The sequence below is a fragment of the Salmo trutta genome, chromosome 12 (assembly GCF_901001165.1).
Source record: "Salmo trutta chromosome 12, fSalTru1.1, whole genome shotgun sequence".
NCBI classification, from domain to species: domain Eukaryota; kingdom Metazoa; phylum Chordata; class Actinopteri; order Salmoniformes; family Salmonidae; genus Salmo; species Salmo trutta.
Window position 1 is genome coordinate 59238189 of NC_042968.1, and position 20822 is coordinate 59259010.

At 42.8% G+C, this 20822-nt stretch overlaps 2 protein-coding genes across 5 annotated transcripts; one reads left to right on the forward strand and one right to left on the reverse strand.

Annotated features, from left to right (window-relative positions):
- Positions 1 to 626: 626 nt before the first annotated feature.
- On the reverse strand, positions 627 to 14926 carry LOC115203867 (set1/Ash2 histone methyltransferase complex subunit ASH2). Of its 4 annotated transcripts, XM_029768926.1 has the most exons (18): positions 14852 to 14926; positions 13395 to 13461; positions 13160 to 13305; positions 12883 to 12971; positions 12677 to 12771; positions 12421 to 12516; positions 12184 to 12279; positions 12010 to 12085; positions 11802 to 11819; positions 11100 to 11202; positions 10643 to 10860; positions 5775 to 5783; positions 5526 to 5693; positions 5194 to 5387; positions 4946 to 5038; positions 3866 to 3964; positions 1653 to 1712; positions 627 to 1524 (listed from the first exon to the last, which is right to left on the reverse strand). In XM_029768926.1, exons 1-18 carry the CDS (start codon positions 14908 to 14910, stop codon positions 1417 to 1419), a joined length of 1794 nt encoding a protein of 597 aa, XP_029624786.1. In that variant the 5' UTR covers positions 14911 to 14926; the 3' UTR covers positions 627 to 1416. The 4 variants fall into 4 exon arrangements, with proteins under 4 accessions (XP_029624786.1, XP_029624788.1, XP_029624787.1 ...); XM_029768928.1 differs by lacking the exon at positions 11802 to 11819; XM_029768927.1 differs by lacking the exon at positions 5775 to 5783.
- Positions 14927 to 18136: 3210 nt separating this feature from the next.
- pnx (posterior neuron-specific homeobox) lies at positions 18137 to 19808 on the forward strand. The gene is made up of 2 exons (XM_029766788.1): positions 18137 to 18531; positions 18917 to 19808. The coding sequence occupies exons 1-2, from the start codon at positions 18198 to 18200 to the stop codon at positions 19432 to 19434; spliced, it is 852 nt and encodes a 283-aa protein (XP_029622648.1). The 5' UTR covers positions 18137 to 18197; the 3' UTR covers positions 19435 to 19808.
- The last annotated feature ends 1014 nt before the right edge of the window (positions 19809 to 20822 follow it).

The window sequence follows — 20822 nt, forward strand, 5'->3', positions numbered from 1 at the left end:
GCTCTGTGCAGTCCAGTCAAGTTCTTCCACACCGATCTCAACAAACCATTTCTGTATGGACCTAGCTTTGTGCATGGGGGCATTGTCATGCTGAAACAGGAAAGGGACTTCCCCAAACTGTTGCCACAAAGTTGGAAGCACAGAATCGTCTAGAATGTCATTGTATGCTGTAGCGTTAAGGTTTTCCTTCACTGGAACTAAGGGGCCTAGTCCTAACCATGAAAAACATCCCCATACCATTATTCCATCACAATGCTACACATTGTGGCAGGTAGCGTTCTCCTGGCATTCGCCAAACCCAGATTCGTCAGTCGGATTGCCAAATACTGAAGCCTCAGACTTCGTTACTGCTCAACGCTCCTAGACATTTCGACCTTCCAATAGCAGCCCTTACAGTTGACCGGGGCAGCTCTAGCAGGGCAGAAATTTGATGAACTGACTTGTTGGAAAGGTGGCATCCTATGACGGTGCCACGTTGAAAGTCACTGATCTCTTCAGTAAGGCCATTCTACTGCCAATGTTTGTCTATGGAGATTGCATGGCTGTGTGCTCGATTTTATACACCTGTCAGCAACAGGTGTGGCTGAAACAGCCAAATCCACTAATTCGAAGGGGTGTCCACATACTTTTGTGTATATATAGTGTATTATGACAAATAACAAAACATAGGCAACTGAATCGGTTCATTTGAAGAGAGAATGTCTGTCAATAAGACTACCTGGGGTGCTGACAAACGTTAGATGTATTAAACTGGATAATGAGATTGAAAGTCAGTTTGGTCAAAACAATGCACAGATTTGTTCCTTCCTTTTGTGGGAAATTTCACAGTTTTTAACTTCATATTCATCATCTCCACTCCAACATATTTGAAAATGGCACGTTTCTATGTTTTGTAGTAAAAGAGGAAAATAAGTGTTTCCAATTAGTAGGCAATGCCTACTCGTAATTGGTTAAAATCACATGATGCACACCGATGATGTCATTGGAAACACTTAACGTTCTCTATCTTTTTTACTACAAAACATAGAAATGTGCCATTTTCACATATGTTGACATTGGGGTGATGCTGGAGATGATGAGCACTTCCCTTTAACTGTTTATGCATACTAGTACATGAATTTACAGTGCTGAAACACCTGGAAGTGCTTCATAAGCTAAGAGTGTTATGTTCAGACACATGTAAAAATCAATGTCAACTGACATCAAAGTCTCCCTATTTCAGATCACACACATCTTTTCCATTAGGATTTATTCAAAGTTACCAATGAAGGTAATGTTTAGGGGACGCCACAACGAGAGTACAGTGTGTCGGTGTTCAGGTCGACATCAAACCACCTATATCTGCTGGAATGGACTCCTCCGTGCCTTTGTCCGAGCACTCAACTGGCCGTCTGTGTGTTGAGCTCTGGTGTGCGCTTATCCTTCCCAGGGCGGGCTACGTCGTCCGTCCACGTCTGTCTCTACGTGGTACAGCATGTCAGCCAACGTGTGTTCGATCACCGCTCCCCAACCCATGTCACTCATCTGGGGGAGACACACAAACGGACACCAATTAATCCCATCTACAACCTCAAATGACGTTAAAACTCCCAAGTACTGTATCTCTATTGCTTGTCTAATCAAATAAAAAGCATGCATGCGTGTGTACTCACTGGCTGGTACTTGATGACCTTTGGAGGGTGTTTGAAATGTGGTCCAAAGTTAACGGACACCTGGGAGAAAGGAGGGACAATCAACATAATGTGATTCAAATGGAAATCCCTGAAGTAGATACTGGACTATATCAGAACACAAAACTTTGGGGCATTGAATTATTTACAGTGCTGTAGGGCAGGGGTTCTTAAACTTTTTCAGCCTGGGACACAAATGAGAAATTCTGTGTTTTTCCTGGGACCCAAGCTTAGGACAATATGCAACTATACATAAATATCGGTACATTTCATTGCCCTTATGCCTAAAACAAATGCAATACAGACAAAAACAAATAACAGTGAAATTAAAAATCCATATAAATATATATTCATGTTTATTTTCCCCCATTAAAAACACTCGTACATGTCTATCTAGGTAGGAACTGTTGCTGATAAAATACAATAAATCATTTAAATTCTGAAATGGAATAAACTGATTGATCACAGGCTTTTTGATAGTGCAACCCTAAGTAACAGTACAGATGAAAAATGATCAGGCCTACTGTACATCTTACTGTAAAAATTATTGTGGAAAGAAAGTCTATGTTGGAACTGTTGCTGTTAAAATTCAATACATATGTTTTATTCTGAACTGGAATAAACTTATTGATCACATCACACAAGCTTTTTGATAGTGCAACCCTAAGTAACAGTATAGATGAAAAATGATCAGGCCTACTGTACATCTTACTGTAAAAATTATTGTGGAAAGAAAGTCTATGTTCGAACTGTTGCTGTTAAAATACAATACATACGTTTTATTCTGAACTGGAATAAACTGATTGATCACATCACACAGATGTAGACCAGAAAAAACACACAGTCCTAATGAGAGCATGTCTATTCTGGGCTCCGATTTTGACAGTGTAACACCGAGGTCATGCTCAGCCTTGAAACTGTTTCTGTACTTGTTTTTTAAGTATGTCAGAGTTGAGAACCCTGACTCGCATAGGTATGTGGTACCAAACTGGACCAGAACATCTACCGCTTCCTGCTGTAGATGAGCAACCCAGAACTGTGTGAGTATGTTTGCCTCAAAAAGCATCTCGCTTCAATCAGTTTATTCCAGTTAAGAATAAAAAAATATGATTGTATTTTAGCAGCAACAGTTCCAACCTAGACTAGTTTTCAACAATCATTTCTACAGTAAGATGTACATTAGGCCTGATCATCTTCATCTGTACTGTTACTACGGTTGCACTACCAGTAGATAGCTTGCTTTGGCGAATGTTAGCTATTAGCTGTGTACAAGGCCAGGGGATTGTTTGAAAAAGAAACTCACATCTACTACGATGACAGTTAGTACTCCCTTATTTCTGCTTATAAAATGACAACAATTTATTTTACCTTTATTTAACTAGGCAGGTCAGTTAAGAAGAAATTCTTATTTTCAATGACAGCCTAGGAAGTGGGTTAACTGCCTTGTTCAGGGGCAGAACGACAGATCTGTACCTTGTCAGCTCGGGGATTTGAACTTGCAACCTTACGGTGACTAGTCCAACGCTCTAACCACTAGGCTACTCTGCCGCCCCAACAATGCCTTGCTAGCTGACTTACTTTCCCACGTTTGAAGCACTGTTTCCTGAAGCATTAAGCCCTGTTCTGAAAGATCTCCCATCATGCTGTGGATGTTTGGTCAGGACGTGTCGTTTTATTAATTTGTTTGTTATGAGAGACTCATTACTACGCACTTCCCCGCACAAAACACATTGTGGACGCTCCTCGTTATAAGTTTGTATGAATTGAGCTCAGTCAGAACTTGTGGCTAGCATGAGTCCATTTGATGACAGCGGTGAGTGATGGCGAGTGGGAATAACAAGTCAGTGACTTGAACGACAGCGCTGCATCGTGTGGGTCGCCGAGTGATCTTAAAGAAAACTGCAGAAAAAAGATCTGGTAAACCGCGAAGCACACGGGCATCTCCCTCTCACACTTCCGCAGCTGCCAAACTGAGCAGAGACCGTTGCTAAGCAGAGAGCGCACTGAACAGAGAGAGCAAATGCACTTTGCCAAATCAATTTCAGTAATTAATGAAATAATTCTAAATTTACTCTGACACGTCGCGACCCACCATTAACAGGTCCGTGGGTCACGACCCATACTTTAAGAAAGGCTGCTGCAGATGGAGATAGAGAAAATAGAACCCTTCAAACAGACACACACACAGCACTAACCGTGCAGCCCCTGTAGAGAGAGATGGCAGGGAAGTAAAGCCCCTCAAACAGGTTCTCATAGGCCTGACCCTGGTTCACCCCATTCTTATAGAACAGCATCTAGAAAGAGGGAAGAACAGAGATTTCAACAAATGGAAAAGCCGATTCCTATACCTACTGTCAACAGACGTTTGATATTGACAAAAATTGATTGAGATTATCCAAATTCATCAACATTCCAAATGGTACATCCAAAATGGCCTATGGTTGCCACTGCTTTGAATGATCTACTGGTTCTAGTTATGCGTTCCACTGCTTTGAATGATCTACTGGTTCTAATTATGCGTTCCACTGCTTTGAATGATCTACTGGTTCTAGTTATGTGTTCCACTGCTTTGAATGATCTACTGGTTGTAGTTATGCGTTCCACTGCTTTGAATGACCTACTGGTTCTAGTTATGTTCCACTGCTTTGAATGATCAACTGGTTCTAGTTATGTGTTCCACTGCTTTGAATGATCAACTGGTTCTAGTTATGTGTTCCACTGCTTTGAATGATCTACTGGTTCTAGTTATGCGTTCCACTGCTTTGAATGATCTACTGGTTCTAGTTATGCGTTCCACTGCTTTGAATGACCTACTGGTTCTAGTTATGCGTTCCACTGCTTTGAATGATCTACTGGTTCTAGTTATGTGTTCCACTGCTTTGAATGATCTACTGGTTCTAGTTATGCGTTCCACTGCTTTGAATGATCAACTGGTTCTAGTTATGTGTTCCACTGCTTTGAATGATCAACTGGTTCTAGTTATGTGTTCCACTGCTTTGAATGATCAACTGGTTCTAGTTATGTGTTCCACTGCTTTGAATGATCAACTGGTTCTAGTTATGTGTTCCACTGCTTTGAATGATCAACTGGTTCTAGTTATGTGTTCCACTGCTTTGAATGATCAACTGGTTCTAGTTATGTGTTCCACTGCTTTGAATGATCAACTGGTTCTAGTTATGTGTTCCACTGCTTTGAATGATCTACTGGTTCTAGTTATGGTTTCCATTGCTTTGAATGTCTGAGATATTGGTTTTAGTTCTATGCTGGAGCCTCACCCTGCTGGGGGTAACAGTCTTGAGGCTCTTCTCTGCCTTGTCCACATAGTCCTTCTCCTCAAAGTACAGGTAGCTCTTAAACTTAATCAGCGCCTGAGAGAACACAAAACACAAAGGAATGAGCGGTCAAGTCTCAGAAAAACAGAGAGTGGATGTTTGATATTTGCTAATCATAATTGGGATATTTTATTGATTCTCAGTTACTCATTAATCAACTATAGTATTTGAATTATTTATTTTTAAAGTACCTTGTCTTTGTACGTGTCAGGCAGTGCCTTGGCTGTCTCAGTGCCGCCCGGTAGTTCTACGAAGAAGCCCAGAGTGTCTCCTTGTCCGTAGCCTGAGGAGTAGTGTTTCCCCACAGACTGGTGGAAGCGTGTCCCTTTCTTACTACGCCATGAGTAGCTGAACTTATCATAGCCCAGAGGGGCCTGCAGGTTACCTACAACACACACACACACACACACACACAGGGAAACAGGACATGTTTTAACGTGTAGTATCGAGACCAACAAGATATAGCTGCGGTGTTTGTACCTGTCTCTCAGTGCGTGTGAGTGCGTGTCTCTGAAGTATCTACCTAGAGGCTGAGACCAGCCCATTCTGGCTGCGGTGTCGGCGGGCATCTCATCGATGGAGACCTCAAAGTACCAGGATCCTTTCCTGACACCGTGGGAGGCTCTGACCATGCTGTAACCCTTCTCCCCTGTCACTGTCAGACGGTCATCTGAGATTTTCAGCTGGGGGGCTGCATACACAGACAAATCAAATCAACGTTTGTCATGCGCACAGAATACAGCAGGTGTAAAAAGAACAGTGAAATGCTTACTTGCAAGCTCTTCCTCAATGCAGTATTCAATGGAAAGAAATGGAAAACTGTCAAATCCAGAAAACATTTAAAAAAACATGGAATCAATACTAAGTCCCCCAAAAAAATTTACACGCTATATATATAGATCTATATATAGATATTCAACAGAGTGCGATCGCTGTTGAAGTCGGAAGTTTACATACACCTTAGCCAAATACATTTAAACTCAGTTTTTCACAATTACTGACATTTAATCAGAGTTAAAATTCCCTGTTTAAGGTCAGTTAGGATCACCACTTTATTTTAAGAATGTGAAATGTCAGAATAATAGTAGAGAGAATGATTTCAGCTTTTATTTCTTTCATCACTTTCCCAGTGGGTCAGAAGTTTACATACACTCAATGGGTATTTGGTAGCATTGCCTGTAAATTGATTAACTTGGGTCAAACATTTTGGGTAGCCTTCCACAAGCTTCCCACTATAAGTTGGGTGAATTTTGTCCCATTCCTCCTGACAGAGCTGGTGTAACTGAGTCAGGTTTGTAGGCCTCCTTGTTCGCACATGCTTTTTCAGTTCAACGCACACATTTTCTATAGGATTGAGGTCAGGGCTTTGTGATGGCAACTCCAATACCTTGACTTTGTCCTTAAGCCATTTTGCCATGACTTTGGAAGTATGCTTGGGTCATTGTCCATTTGGAAGACCCATTTGCGACAAAGCTTTAACTTCCTGACTGATGTCTTGAGATGTAGCTTCAATATATCCACATAATTTTCCTTCTCATGATGCCATCTATTTTGTGAAGTGCACCAGTCCCTCCTGCAGCAAAGCACCCCCACAACATGATGCTGCCACCCCCGTGCTTCACGGTTGGGATGGTGTTCTTTGGCTTGCAAGCCTCCCCCTTTTTCCTCCAAACATAACGATGGTCATTATGGCCAAACAGTTCTATTTATTTTCATCAGACCAGAGGACATTTCTCCAAAATGTATGATCTTTGTCCCCATGTGCAGTTGCAAACCGTAGTCTGGCTTTTTTATGGCGGTTTTGGAGCAGTGGCTTCTTCGTTGCTGCGCGGCCTTTCAGGTTATGTTGATATAGGACTCCTTTTACTGTGGATATAGATACTTTTGTACCTGTTTCCTCCAGCATCTTCACAAGGTCCTTTGCTGTTCTGGGATTGATTTACACTTTTCGCACCAAAGTACGTTCATCTCTTGGAGACAGTGTCCTTCCTGAGCGGTATGATGGCTGCGTGGTCCCATGGTGTTTATACTTGCATACTATTGTTTGTACAGATGAACGTGGTATCTTCAGGCGTTTGGAAATTGCTCCCAAGGATGAACCAGACTTGTGGAGGTCTACAATATTTTTTCTGAGGTCTTGGCTGATTTCTTTAGATTTCTACATGATGGCAAGCAAAGAGGAACTGAGTTTGAAGGTAGGCCTTGAAATACATCCACAGGTACACCTCCAATTGACTCAAATGATGTCAATTAGCTTATCAGAAGCTTCTAAAGCCATGACAACATTTTCTGGAATTTTCCAAGCTGTTTAAAACCTGTTGGGGCTAGGGGGCAGTATTTGCACGGCCGGATAAAAAACGTACCCGATTTAAACTGGTTACTACTCTTTTCCAGAAACGGGAATATGCATATAATTAGTAAATTTGGATAGAAAACACTCTAAAGTTTCTAAAACTGTTTGAATGGTGTCTGTGAGTATAACAGAACTCATATGGCAGGCCAAAACCTGAGAAGATTCAATACAGGAAGTGCCCTGTGTCATGACTTTGGCCTCTTTGGGTACAGGGAGGACTGTTGGCCCCCTCCCCTTTGTACCATCCCCCAACATACCTTCCCCCCAACCCAGGCCCTGTGTGAAAGGGTTGTAAAAACTCTAAGAGGAGAATCTCCTACCACATGTTTCATAGAGAGACAAAGGAAATTCTTCCAACTCCTAGAATTGGAGAACCGAGTGACATGTGTGTTCTGGAGAAGGTATGGAAGATTGGTGAAGAATCCAGCTACGAACTGGTCCGCTTGGTACAATTTTGTGATACTCAGAAGAGACAATATAGCCATATTACCATAAAACTGTTTATATAATACCCTCAGCGATGAGACTTGCATCATAATGGTTGTATAAAATGTATTAATAAGGATAAAGCTATTTGTAATACATTGAGATGCTATGTACTGATGTTAATGTGATAGAATTGGATTTCTGTACCAAGCTTCACTCAGCCATCGGCACGCCCCCCAAGGAACACAGGCAGGACCAGGCGTCATTTGACAAGCCTGTTCAAGGGTCACTATAAAACTATAACCTGATTTACATTTCTCCAGACCAGGCCTCCACTCCATGGCCAATAGGTTTTACCATCCAATTCCTCTACTGAAAGTGAACTACACCACGTGGTTAACTTTTAGACTATCGAGACCGACAGAATAAGAACAAGTCTTTGATATTAATTATTAGTCTACAGCTAAGTAAATTATATCATCGAACGCGAAGACCAACGAAACATCCATTCTATGACAACATTAATGAATGTCGCTCTGAAAGATCCATTCTAACCGATTGAGAGAGTGAGAACGCGGACAAAACTCCCCAACAGAACAGAACTCTCCAACACGGATCCCGACGACACACTGAGCGTAAATATATATTGATTGCAATTGTTCCCGAATGAGTGAGCGTTCAATTGTCAATTGTAATATTAATGAACTCTGTAGGTGTGCATCCTCAGCTGACTTTTATGATCCGTTGTTCAACAGGCCGACCTGCCTGTTAGCCCATTAGGGCACATTACGCTACCAATCCTTTGTGAAGATAATTACTGTTTGTATGTTTTCTGTTAATTACTTAGTGTAGTAAATAAATGATTTTAAGACAATTGATGTATGGATGATTTCAGTAAAGACTGGGTTCGTGCAGATACAACAATTTACGACGTTTGGAATGACACTGAACGCGAGGTAAAATACACCATTTAAACCAGAAGATAATCGGCCTATATTATAATATAGGAAAGTTATATTAGGAAAATTATAACTTTGTAATCTGAATATTCTCCTTGGTGCCCCGATCTCCTAGTTAATTACAATTAAACGATTAATCAGTTTAATCGCGTGATAATAATTACAGGGAGTTAATTGATAAACATGTCTTCAGTTTAATGGTACCACAAAGACACAACACCTGTCTGACCATTGTTGTCCTTCTGTGGCATCTCTATCAAAAATACAGTATCTCTGCTGTAACGTGACAATTTCTAAGGCTTCCATTGGCTGTTTGAAGGCGCCAAAAAGTGGATTGGGGCGTCTGCTGTCTCTGGGCGAAGAACTGCAGCAGATTTTGTGAGTGGTCAGGCTGGGGACAGTGACACTGCATATGCGCGTTCATGAGAATTCTCCATCTTTTCTTTCAGCCTTTGAATGAAAACAACGTCGCCCGGTTGGAAAATTATCGCTATTTTACGAGAAAAATCGCATAAAAATTTATTTTAAACAGTGTTTGACATGCTTCTAAGTACGGTAATGGAATATTTTGAAAATGCTTGTCACGATATGCGCTCGCGCGTCACCCTTCGGATAGGGACCTGAACGCACGAACAAAACGGAGGATATTTGCACATAACTATGGATTATTTTGAACCAAAACAACATTTGTTGTTGAAGTAGAAGTCCTGGGAGTGCATTCTGATGAAGAATAGCAAAGGTAATCCAATTTTTCTTATAGTAATTCTGAGTTTAGTGAACGCCAAACTTGGTGGGTGTCAAATTAGCTAGCCTGTGATGGCCGAGCTATCTACTCAGAATATTGCAAAATGTGCTTTTGCCGAAAAGCTATTTTAAAATCTGACACCGCGATTGCATAAAGGAGTTCTGTATCTATAATTCTTAAAATAATTGTTATGTATTTTGTGAAGGTTAATCGTGAGTAATTTAGTAAATTCACCGGAAGTTTGCGGTGGGTATGCTAGTTCTGAACATCACATGATAATGTAAAAAGCTGGTTTTTGATATAAATATGAACTTGATTGAACAAAACATGCATGTATTGTATAACATAATGTCCTAGGAGTGTCATCTGATGAAGACCATCAAAGGTTAATGCTGCATTTAGCTGTGGTTTTGGTTTTTGTGACATATATGCTTGCTTTGTAAATGGCTGCGTGATTGTTTTTGGATGGGTACTCTCCTGACATAATCTAATGTTTTGCTTTCGCTGTAAAGCCTTTTTGAAATCGGACAATGTGGTTAGATTAACGAGAGTCTTGTCTTTCAAATGGTGTAAAATAGTCATATGTTTGAGAAATTGAAGTTATAGCATATTTAAGGTTTCTGTATTTCGCGCCACTCGATTCCACTGGCTGTTGACTAGGTGGGACGCTCACGTCCCACGTAGCCCAGGGAAGTTAAAGGCACAGTCAACTTAGTGTATGTAAACTTCTGACCCACTGGAATTGTGATTCAGTGAATTATAAATTAAATAATCTGTCTGTAAACAATTGTCGGAAAAATTACTTGTGTCATGCACAAAGTAGATGTCCTACCCGACTTGCCAAAACTATAGTTTGTTAACAAGAAATTTGTGCAGTGGTTGAAAAACAAGTTAATGACTCCAAACTAAGTATGTAAACTTCCAACTTCAACTGTATACACACACACACACGATATCAGTACCATAAAATTGAAATAAAAGACACACACACAATGACGCCCACACACACACACACACACACACACACACACACACACACACACACACACACACACACACACAGTATTCTCAGAGAAGGTGAAAGACATTACTGGGTAAGGCTAGTAAGAAGAAGCCATCTCCACTACATTACAGTAGGATTTCCTATGTGTGTGTACCTCTGTCGTGCAGGGCTAGCAGTACTCTCTCGTAGAGACAGGCTCTGTAGAGGTCTCCGGGGATGGGTTTCCCAGCCCAGCAGTCCAGCTCGAGTTTCTCTGGGTCGGGGGCGTGGGGGTCCGGCTCTGCTAGGATGTAGCGGTAGCCATCTTTGTTGAAGGGGTGCTCCAGGGGGTAACCATGGGGGGGTAGACGCTGGGCCGAAAACAGAGGGTCACTACAGAGGGGAAGGAGAGAGGAAAGAATGAGAGAGAGAACAGGATTGTGTGTATTTGGGATAGAAAGAGAAATTAGGTGGAGGGAAAGAGAAGGAGAATAACAGAGAGAGAGAGCGAGAGAGAGAGAGAGAGAGAGAGAGAGAGAGAGAGAGAGAGGAGAGTTGCATATTATAATACATCCTATATCTCTTCAGACCTATAAGAACACCAAGGACATATGTTTCAGTCTGTGTTGTACCTGCGTGTTCTCTTGGCTGCTCCGGCTGTGGCTCCCTCCTGTTGCTGCTGCTGCTGCTTACGCTTGGCTCCTCTACCCTTCCCTGGGCCGGGGGCCAGACCACCTTCACACGACAAATACACAAGTACAATATAGAACACACACACTTTCAGCAAAAAGTCACCGAAGAGGCACAAGCATGGATGGAGCAGGGAGGGACACCACATATTAGGGTGAAAGGAGAGTAGCAGCCACACAGAGGAAGCCAGGGAATTATTTCACACCATTTCGCAGCGGCATCCCAACAATAACAGCCTCCTTTGGTCTGTCCTTTACCACTCATCACTGGGTACGGAAAGGAAGACGAGGCTGTTCCAGAGCATTGGGATGAAGCCCGGGAACTCAGGAGCAGAAAGCCAGAGGAAATGAAATCATTCAATCAGTCCACTAATCAAAAGCCAGATCAGAAGGGTAAAAGCTTCAGGGCACCAAGCATAAGCGCAGAGCAGGTGAGGGATGGGGTTTCCATTGGAGCAGGGTGAAGTTGCCCATTGACGCTGATCTAAGGTCAGATTGCATTTTGCCCCTTAATTGTTTAGCTAAGGAATGTGGGAGGGTAAGCTGATCCTAGATCTGTGCCTATGGCAACCTCTAACCGGAAAGTTGTGATTGCACAAAACACAGAGCTCAGAGGTAGATACCAAACCACCACATCATATTCACCTGAGAAACAAGGTCCACCTGGAACGCAACACAGCATGCACAGAGCATTTATAACAGGAGAACTCCTTAGGGCTTTAGCGTGGAATTACGCTCTGTGACACTTGGATAACTAATTCCATGAAAAACTCTGTGTGTGACATGTGTTGTGTGTTTGGTGCGAATGTGTGTTGATGTGTTTAGCGAGTGTGTTGGTATGTTTTGAGCTTACCGTTGAGCCCTCCAGGAGTGGGAGCAGCGGTAGTCTGTTTCTGGTTGTCGTAAGATGGTCCAATGTTGCCCAGATCCTGAGATGAAAAATCAACCAACAGTCAGCCTCACAGTGAGTGAGTGAGTGAGTGAGTGAGTGAGTGAGTGAGTGAGTGAGTGAGTTGTGTTTTCCTACCTGGTCCAGCAGGCCAAACTTGGGGTATTCCTCCTCTGGGTCCTTACTGCCTGGGTCTGGATGCTCCTTCACCAGGAACACATCCCGCTCTTTACTCTGAAACACAGTAAAATCAAGTAAAGACGTGATTCTAAAGAGAAAGCCCGGCTACTTTTTCAATGGTGCAACAGTGAACATTTGGTGTGTCGTTTGCAGTTTGGTGCATGTGTGTAAGCCGGTGGTCGCTCATAGAATCACCATGGTTTTGACTATGTTGTTGGGCCAGGTGAGCTTTCCAGGTCTCTGTCGGGTGGTCATACACTCCCAGTATTTATCAATGAACGGGATGATGTCCTGCAAGGTGAGAGGGGGAGTCTTTAAGCAGGTGCAGAGAACAGAAAAACATACGCAAACGACTGTGTCATATCTTGGCGTGACATGTATTGCCAAGCATTTTCAAAAGATCACATTGGCTTTCAAAGTGGATTATGTAGGGACTGTTGAGAGGACTGACCTTGTCTTTGGAGAACATAGTCTTGGGGTGCTCCTCCTGAGTCCTGGACCTCCATGTGAGGTTAGCCAGGGCAGTCAGACACATCTCCTTCAGGTCTGGAACACACAGCGACACTCAGTCAGTACAAGCAATCGATAACAGACCATCGATAATCCCCAAGCTCACACATGCACACGGAAGTGTGTCAGCTGAATGAGAACACCTACTGGCTTGTTTCCTGAGGAAGTAGGTGTTGCCGCTGTGATGACACACGTTACAATGGAACACATAGTTGGTCATGAAAGGCAAACAAGTCCTGGAGAGAGAGGGGGAGAAAGACTCATCAAAAAACCTTGACCCTGATATGTTAATCTCAGCCAGTACCTGGTTAGTCGAGCTACAGGGAGCAATTTAAAAAGGTCTAACAAGCTTAGTCTTAAAATCAGTTGGCCAAAGGCCTCCATGATAAGAGAGAGATTGAGTTGCTCAGTGAGTCAGACGTACGCGGTGTCGATGCTGAAGGTGTCGGCGGTGAACCACTTCATACAGAGAGCACACTGCAGCTCCACCTCTCCCTGGTGCCTGCCGCTTTCCTCGTCCCCAGAACCTGTCTGGGTGTCAGCCGCCTCCATACCCTCACCACCCGTGTCCTGAGGAGAACGCAGGGAAAGGGTTAGCTACTGTCTGTCTGTTTGAGAACAGGGATGCCCAGATAACTGCTGTATAAGAGGTGTAATACCATGGCCTCTTTGCCATTTGATGACTCAGTGTCCATGTTGCCTGTCAGGTCCCCAAATCCAGCATCACTGAAAGTAAACAAACATATCAACATGAACATTAGCTTAGCTTCCGCTATGTATTTGTTACAAATAATTCCCTAAGCTCTAGACCTTAGCTGAATCTGGTAATGAATGATGTGGCTGTTGAACAAGTTGAGACTAAATTACTTGGTGTTACCTTAGATTGTAAACTGTCAAGGTCAAAACATAGATTGAACGGTTGTAAATATGGGGAGAGGTCTGTCTGTAATAAAGAGATGTTCTGCTTCTTTGACACCACACTCCACAAAGCAAGTCCTGCAGGCTCTAGTTTTGTCTTCTCTTGATTATTGCCTAGCCATGTGGTCAAGTGGTGCTAAGAAAGACCTAGTTAAGTTGCAGCTGGCCCAGAACAGAGTGGAGCATCATTGTAATCAGAGGGCTAATATAAATACTATACATGACAGTCTCTTGGCTAAGAGTTGAGAAACTGACTGCATCACTTTTTATAAGAAACAACATGAAAATTCCAAATTATTTGCATAGTCAACTTATGCACAGCTGACACAGACACATACCCCACCAGACATGCCACCTGGGGTCTTTTCATAGTCCCCAAATCCAAAACAAATACAAGCTTACAGTATTATATAGTGCCATTGTTGCATGGCACTCCCATCTAATATTGCTCATATTTAGAGCAAACCTGTTTTTGTTTTTTTAAACAGATAAAGCAACACCTCACAGCACAAGAACTGTCCCATATTTGCCCTAGATATTTTGTGTATGTATGTAGTTATGTCCTTGAACTGTTGTTGTCTATTAATGTTCTGTATTATGTCATGTTCTGTGTGGACCACAGTACGAGTAGCTGCGGCTTTCGCAACGACTAGTATTATGGATCCTAATAGAATACCAATGCTGACAGCTAGGATAAAGCGCTCAAAACTCATTTATTTCGTATTTTGGATAAATTACAGCTTGTGCACACAGACAAACGTTATTCAGCACTATAAGTAACATCTTTACTTTTGTGAGTAACGAAAGTAATAGAGACAGATGCAGAGCCCCGCTGAAGAACGTTCAGCCTTGGCTCAGCATACGCAAGCCGCACGTAACTCCCCAGACCTGAGCTAGCTATTTTCACTTGGTTTGCTAGGTTCTGCGGGATTCATGCTAGAAATGTATTTAGTAGCAAATATTCGACAAGGAAATCAACCTGTTCTTTCATGCTTTAGTTAGTTTATTGCAAGTTAGCTTACAAGTTGGGCATTTGAATGAGACATCTAACGTTGTTAGCTTGCTAGCCAGCTAGCTTCAGTTCAGTTAGCTAACGTCAGCGGGATAGCTTGTTGAGCAATATTTATCTGGTTGTCTAGCATCAAACTTATACAACAAACAAAGCGACTGCCCTTTCCCTGTTTTAACGGAGACTTACCAGTCTCCAGTATCTGGTTCAACAACAGAAGCAGTGCCCGCTTCTCCTTCCGACGCCATGTTTCAAATCTATGAAAATGACATCTCGCGAGACGTTTTGGTGTAAACTGACGCTAGACGCCAAGCGCTGATCTGGAGTCAGTTTCAGCTTTTCGCATGTAAACATTATACATGCATTGGGGTAGGGGAAATATGATCCTATATCAGTGACAATTAAGTAGAAACTTCTGTGAGTGTGCCATGAAAATGTGTCGCACTGCTCGGATGGTAGTTTCTAATTGGAATCCTTGGGACGTCCCTACCCTAAACCCAAACCCTTGCATAACCATAACCTTAACCCTTATATCAATCATACCATACCATAACCCGTTTTACATTTCAACTTAAATTGGGTCAGAGGTGAACGTCCCAAGGTTCCCACTTAGACTTTTCTCTGCTAGGATGGTCAGTATAAAAAAAAAACACTGATTAATCAAATTGCATTCTAAACTGAAGATTATGATTAGGTGATTATTGGAGTCGGGTGTGTTAGCTGGGGCTGGGTCAAAACTGTAACATCAATCAGGCCTTCGGGGACTGGAATTGCCCATGCCTGTTGTAGAACATGTTTTTTAGTCAAAACCCACATTTATAAATGAAATAGCAGTTTCTTGTTTGAACACATAAGCTTACATTTATGACCACAGACAAACCCCTTCCTAATGTGTGGTTAAACATGTCTAAAACACCTTTATTACCCCCATCAATGTTATAATGCCATTCTGATATTTATTGGCAGTTTCCTCCGGCTTTACCATGAGGACAGAAGGGCACCATTATACCCCATAGGCGTGTGGCCAAAAGTGTGGCAGACAGATAGACCATAAAGGAATCCTACTGCTGTGGAATGCTAAAAGCACCCCTGAGTGTGGTTAGAAGTGCTTTTAACTGTTGTTAAGGAGATTACATATTGTAGGTTCTCCTCCTTTTCGCTCTCTTATTGTAGTGGAGCCCATCTGTGAGGTAGAGTGGAGAGAGGCAGGTCGAAGGGGGGGGGGGGGGGGGGGGTAAGGAGGAGAGGGCTGAGGGGTAGTTATGAATGGGGTACCCCCTGTATGCCCATTCAATTCTCAATTACACCATGACTGTCAGGATACATACATTTCACCCACTGTAGCCTAGGCCCTACCATCGGTATAGCTAATGATATCTAACCACAATGCATGATGTCTATCATGAAACAATGTTGATGGGTAAATTCAACCTTTATTTAGGCTTTACTAATAGACACAAAGGATAGACCTGGGCCTGGTTAAAGTTAAAAAGTATGCTGTATAATCTAGAAAATCTCTGCCACTTCCGGTCTTCTTCTTGCCCTCCCCCCTCCTTATCCTCACCTCATTCTCACCCCTCTCCGTCAGATTTAGATCAGATACCAGTTTTATTAGATTTTTAGCAATATGGAAGGTCATGTAAAATGTAAGGTAAATACACTCACTTTTTAAGTCAAGATTATGTCAAGAATATAGAATAAAGTTGATGCAATAGTACTTAGGACTCTTTCTTCGACTCTGGGTAAGCCAGTGCATGGTGTGGGTTGGCAAGTTTGATGCTCTTCACCACACATATCAGAAATGGTCCCCCCTGGTCCTGCTGGACAAAGGCATAGGTCAGGGAGGGTCAGGCCCACTGGTGACATCTGCTAATTGTCCCGGTGGGCCGGCCTCTCTTCTCCCCTCAATACCAGCCGCTCTGTAGGGGTCACTGCTGGGAGGACGCTGGCAGATGCCATCCTGCTACCCCACCTTTACGATCTGGCCTGCTCCAAGGGGTCAGGTCATTTAACCCCCTCATATACCCCTCCGGACCACTCTTCGGTTGGAGCCTCTCACCCCCCCTTCCCCTTTACTCATTCTCTGGAGACTACAGATCAGTAGAAGTCATATTACTACTGTACAGCTAAGGACAGTACTATTACTAAGGCTTAAAAGTGCTTGGTGCAATAATAGACCATTCCTGATAGAGGATGCAGATATACAACATGTAGGCTGCAAATAATGTATATGTAACCGATGTGAAATGGCTAGTTAGTTAGCGGTGGTGCGCGCTAATAGCGTTTCAATTGGGTGACGTCACTCGCTCTGAGACCTGAAGTAGTTGTTCCCCTTGCTCTGCAAGGGCCGTGGCTTTTGTGGTGCGATGGGTAACGATGCTTCGAGGGTGACTGTTGTCAATGTGTGCAGAGGGTCCCTGGTTCGAGCCCAGGTAGGGGCGAGGAGAGGGACGGAAGCTAAACTGTTACATATAGTAGGCCCTACAGTTATTTGGAAGACTAGTAGACTGCACTGAGCTGCACCACCACTTATCAGTGGGCTTGATTATTATACAGTACAAACTTCCCGGTGGATCTCTCTGTGGTCATATTATGCTCTGTGGCTGATGTTGCTTTCATCTCGGTTTGGTTGATATGAAAGAGACTAAGAGATTTTGTATAGACGTTTGTTGACTGGTTTGAACTGTAACCTACAACAGTCCACAATCGGATCGCAATAGGTTCCCACTTCGACCCCAGCAGGTGTATTTGGAAACGTTGGAGAAACTGTACACCAATGAATAGCATTTGGAGAACCAATATCAAGGGATTTTTAAACTAACTTTCTAACAGTAGGCTACAACAGCACTTGGAAATAAAGTGGAAATAAATGAACAAAAAGGCACAACATGTTTCCCAATGATAAAAATCAATCTAGTTTCCTCCTGTTGAACAGGCAGATGGGCACTCATAATCTTGTTAGTTCTAATTGTGTGGCCCTCTAATTATAGCTAAGTACTTTGTGTGATTAGACTGACTACAAAGCTATACACTAACCACATTCAATAAAAAACCCAAATGCCTCTATTGATATTCGTGCACAAGTGAAGCAGCAGAATTTAGCCTTATAAATCCCGCTGAGTAGAGTCGATTAATTAGCATTACAACACGCGTTTACGTGTCCTACCAGCGTAAAATCACACAATTGCAAATAACGACAACTCAAACGACAAACAGGAACACGGTTGTAAAGAAAGGGGCACATTTGAACCAGATGCCCTGCAATAAGTAACCCAGCTAGCTGAGCGCGAGGGGCACATTTTAACCAGATGCCCTGCAATAAGTAACCCAGCTAGCATTAGCATTTAAAAGTACCCGCGCGGGGGTTCCTTCTTCCGCGCACGAAGTCGATTTCGGGTGTGTGTGTGTGTGTGTGTGTGTGTGTGTGTGGCGCGTGCCAAATGTAGGCACGCAGGAAGAAGGAGCGCGTGTTTTGTCTTGCATTGCGCAGTGACTTGTCATTGTGGACCTTTACTGTTTTGGAAATGTAAATGTTATGCTTGTGATGGGCGTGTTCTTGACCTGTATAAATAGATGTGGCGAAAGGGCCACATGCATCAGATCACAGGGAAGCAAGGTGGATATAAGACACGCGCGCAGTGGTAGCCTACTCGAGTTCTCTGCCACCTTATTCAGCGAACAACGTGCCTTTTCGTCCAATTTTACAGAAGACAAAAAAATAGAAATGCAGCCAGACAAGTTGCTGCAGGTCAGCAGAACCTCTTTCTCTGTAGCAGACATCCTGGATCCGTCTAAATTCACTGGGAGACCAAGCATTACTCATCCAAACCATGGTTCAATTGAGATTGACGCAGCGAGAGGGACCACAGGTGAGATATCTGTTATTCTATCTAATTTATTTTGAAAGCTTAAGGGCTTTAAAACTTTACAAATACATTAATGACTTCGAAGTTATTTACTTACTCGTGAGCTGTTGCGTTTTATAAATATGATCCTTGGACTGAGGTATAGGTTTTATACAGAAGTTGAGTTTAATACGAGTATCCTCCTACGTTAGATGCAGTAGTATTAGTTTTATCCCAGTAGAGGTCAGTGTTGGTTTATTTATTATTGGCCCAGCCTCAAACTAGTATCATAATGACAAACTTTCATGAAAAGGTTATTTCTTCGTCAGCATTCAACTAATATCATCATCAACTGCTGATTTTTAAGAATGGATGAGTTCCTGCTCTAAACTCACTATTTTCTATTCAGATGGGGCAGCCATTCCTGAACGCCAATCCAGAGTAGAATTCCCAAGTGGTCCAGCAGCCAGCGAATGCTCCACCACAGTGGAATCAGCTATGTCGTCGGTAGCGAGCGAGGCCCATCCTGCATCTGCGTTCCACTGCCTGGAGAGGTCAAAGGGCAAGTTGCGGCGGGTCCGGACGGCGTTCACCCTGGACCAACTACGCATTCTAGAACATAGTTTCCATAGCAGCCACTACCTGTCTGTATTTGAGCGTTATGCTATTGCTTCGACACTCTGTCTCACAGAGAACCAGGTGAAGATCTGGTTCCAGAACCGACGCACCAAGTGGAAGAAAGAGTGTGAGGGGAAAGGGGTGCCTGAAGAGCAGCTCCAGTGTGGAGTCGGATACCCCTCACCACCTCCTGTCTATCCGACAACCCTGCCACTATACAACACTATGCATTGTCACCAGGGACCACAGATTCAACTATTCACGCCCCCAAGCTTCCTCGTTCCACAATACCACCGTCATCCGTATTAAATGAGAAAGGATGTAGCCTGTTTGTAAGAGCTAACATTGGTGTTTGTAAGGAGATTGACGTCAGAGTTCACAGTTTAGATACTATAACCTGCTCTATCATAAATGTATTTGTGCAATATACTATAGTCCACTGTAAATGAATGTAAGTATTTATAATGAGTTACTATTTATGTGCTGTTTGAAAGCCAGTGGGAAAACTATGCCAAGCTATCCTGTAATGTGCCAAAGGATTATTGCTGTGACATGTTGACTGATAGGCTTATCTTTCTTACTGTTGAAAGCTTTGAACTTATTTTGATACATTGCCATGCATGAAGATGACATATTTTTGTACTGTACAATGAGTGTTCTTCCAAATAAAATAAGTAAATCAATCCTGCATTTTATTATGCAAGAAAGACACAGGCACAGATGGAGTGGATATGCTCGTAATAGCCGCCAGTCCTTCTAGTGGTTTCCTGGTCTCAGACGAGAGACGGCACCACTCGGATGAGGAATGCATCCCATCAGGCCAGCAGGAGCACACACATATATACACACACTGGATCCAAACAGCCAGAGCACATCGGTGTGTGACCAAACACGTGCTCTGTGTTATCGGGTCATCAGATATTAGATCCCCCCTCCACCACCTCCCTCACTATCACCAACCCCCAGCAGAATAATCACTAAGGAGATGCAGCTATTAAATAATCCTTGTTATGCTTCTTAGGTTTTCTTAATGTGGATCGGTAGGTTATGGCTCCTCACAGATAAGCAGATCTAAATGTTCAGGGTATTTTAGGGCAGCCCGAATATGACAATTCAGAGCACTGCAATCTGTAACTTTCAAGTGTCACTCAAAAACCAAAGAGGAACAGTAAAATAATAGATTTACCCATTGGTGTAAATTGCTCTTTGGCTTTGGTTGTTTCACAGCAATTTCCTTGTACTTTGTCATGTAGCCAAAGGGGACAGACAGTCCGAGACAGAAGTTAGAGAGCACTTCAAGTTATAAGGGAACTCGTTGACGGTGCTCTGTAGCCACTGAGATAGAGAGATCTCTCTAACAGAATATTAACACTTATGCTCTTTACATGGAAGATCTTTCCATGTAATAATCTCTGTCCATTGCATCCATCTGAACTATAGCAGATTGTTTTGTTCAAGAGATCTTAGAGGAGCAGAACTCCTCCTTGACCACCAGGCACCCCCTCCAGCACCACTATTACAACCAGATGGATCCACCGCAAAAGAATGCACAACAGGGAGAACATTATGTTAACTCAAACAGATAGAAAATGGCAACTTGAAATTCTATTACATTTAAGAAACAAACCATTTTTTCTTCCAGAATTAAAGAACAACATCCACATGGATTGTGATAGGATATTTGATCTCTGGAATGA

Bases quoted from the DNA above. Each gene is read 5' to 3' on its own strand.
- LOC115203867 (XM_029768926.1), bottom strand. From the start codon at position 14,910: ATGGCGTCGGAAGGAGAAGCGGGCACTGCTTCTGTTGTTGAACCAGAT. The intron at 12,772-12,882 runs GTAGGTGTTCTC...TGTGTGTTCCAG, and splicing joins CTTCCTCAGGAAACAAGCCA to ACCTGAAGGAGATGTGTCTG. The intron at 1,525-1,652 runs GTGAGTACACAC...TGTCTCCCCCAG, and splicing joins AGGTCATCAAGTACCAGCCA to ATGAGTGACATGGGTTGGGG.
- pnx (XM_029766788.1), top strand. From the start codon at position 18,198: ATGCTTGTGATGGGCGTGTTCTTGACCTGTATAAATAGATGTGGCGAA. The intron at 18,532-18,916 runs GTGAGATATCTG...TTTTCTATTCAG, and splicing joins CGCAGCGAGAGGGACCACAG to ATGGGGCAGCCATTCCTGAA.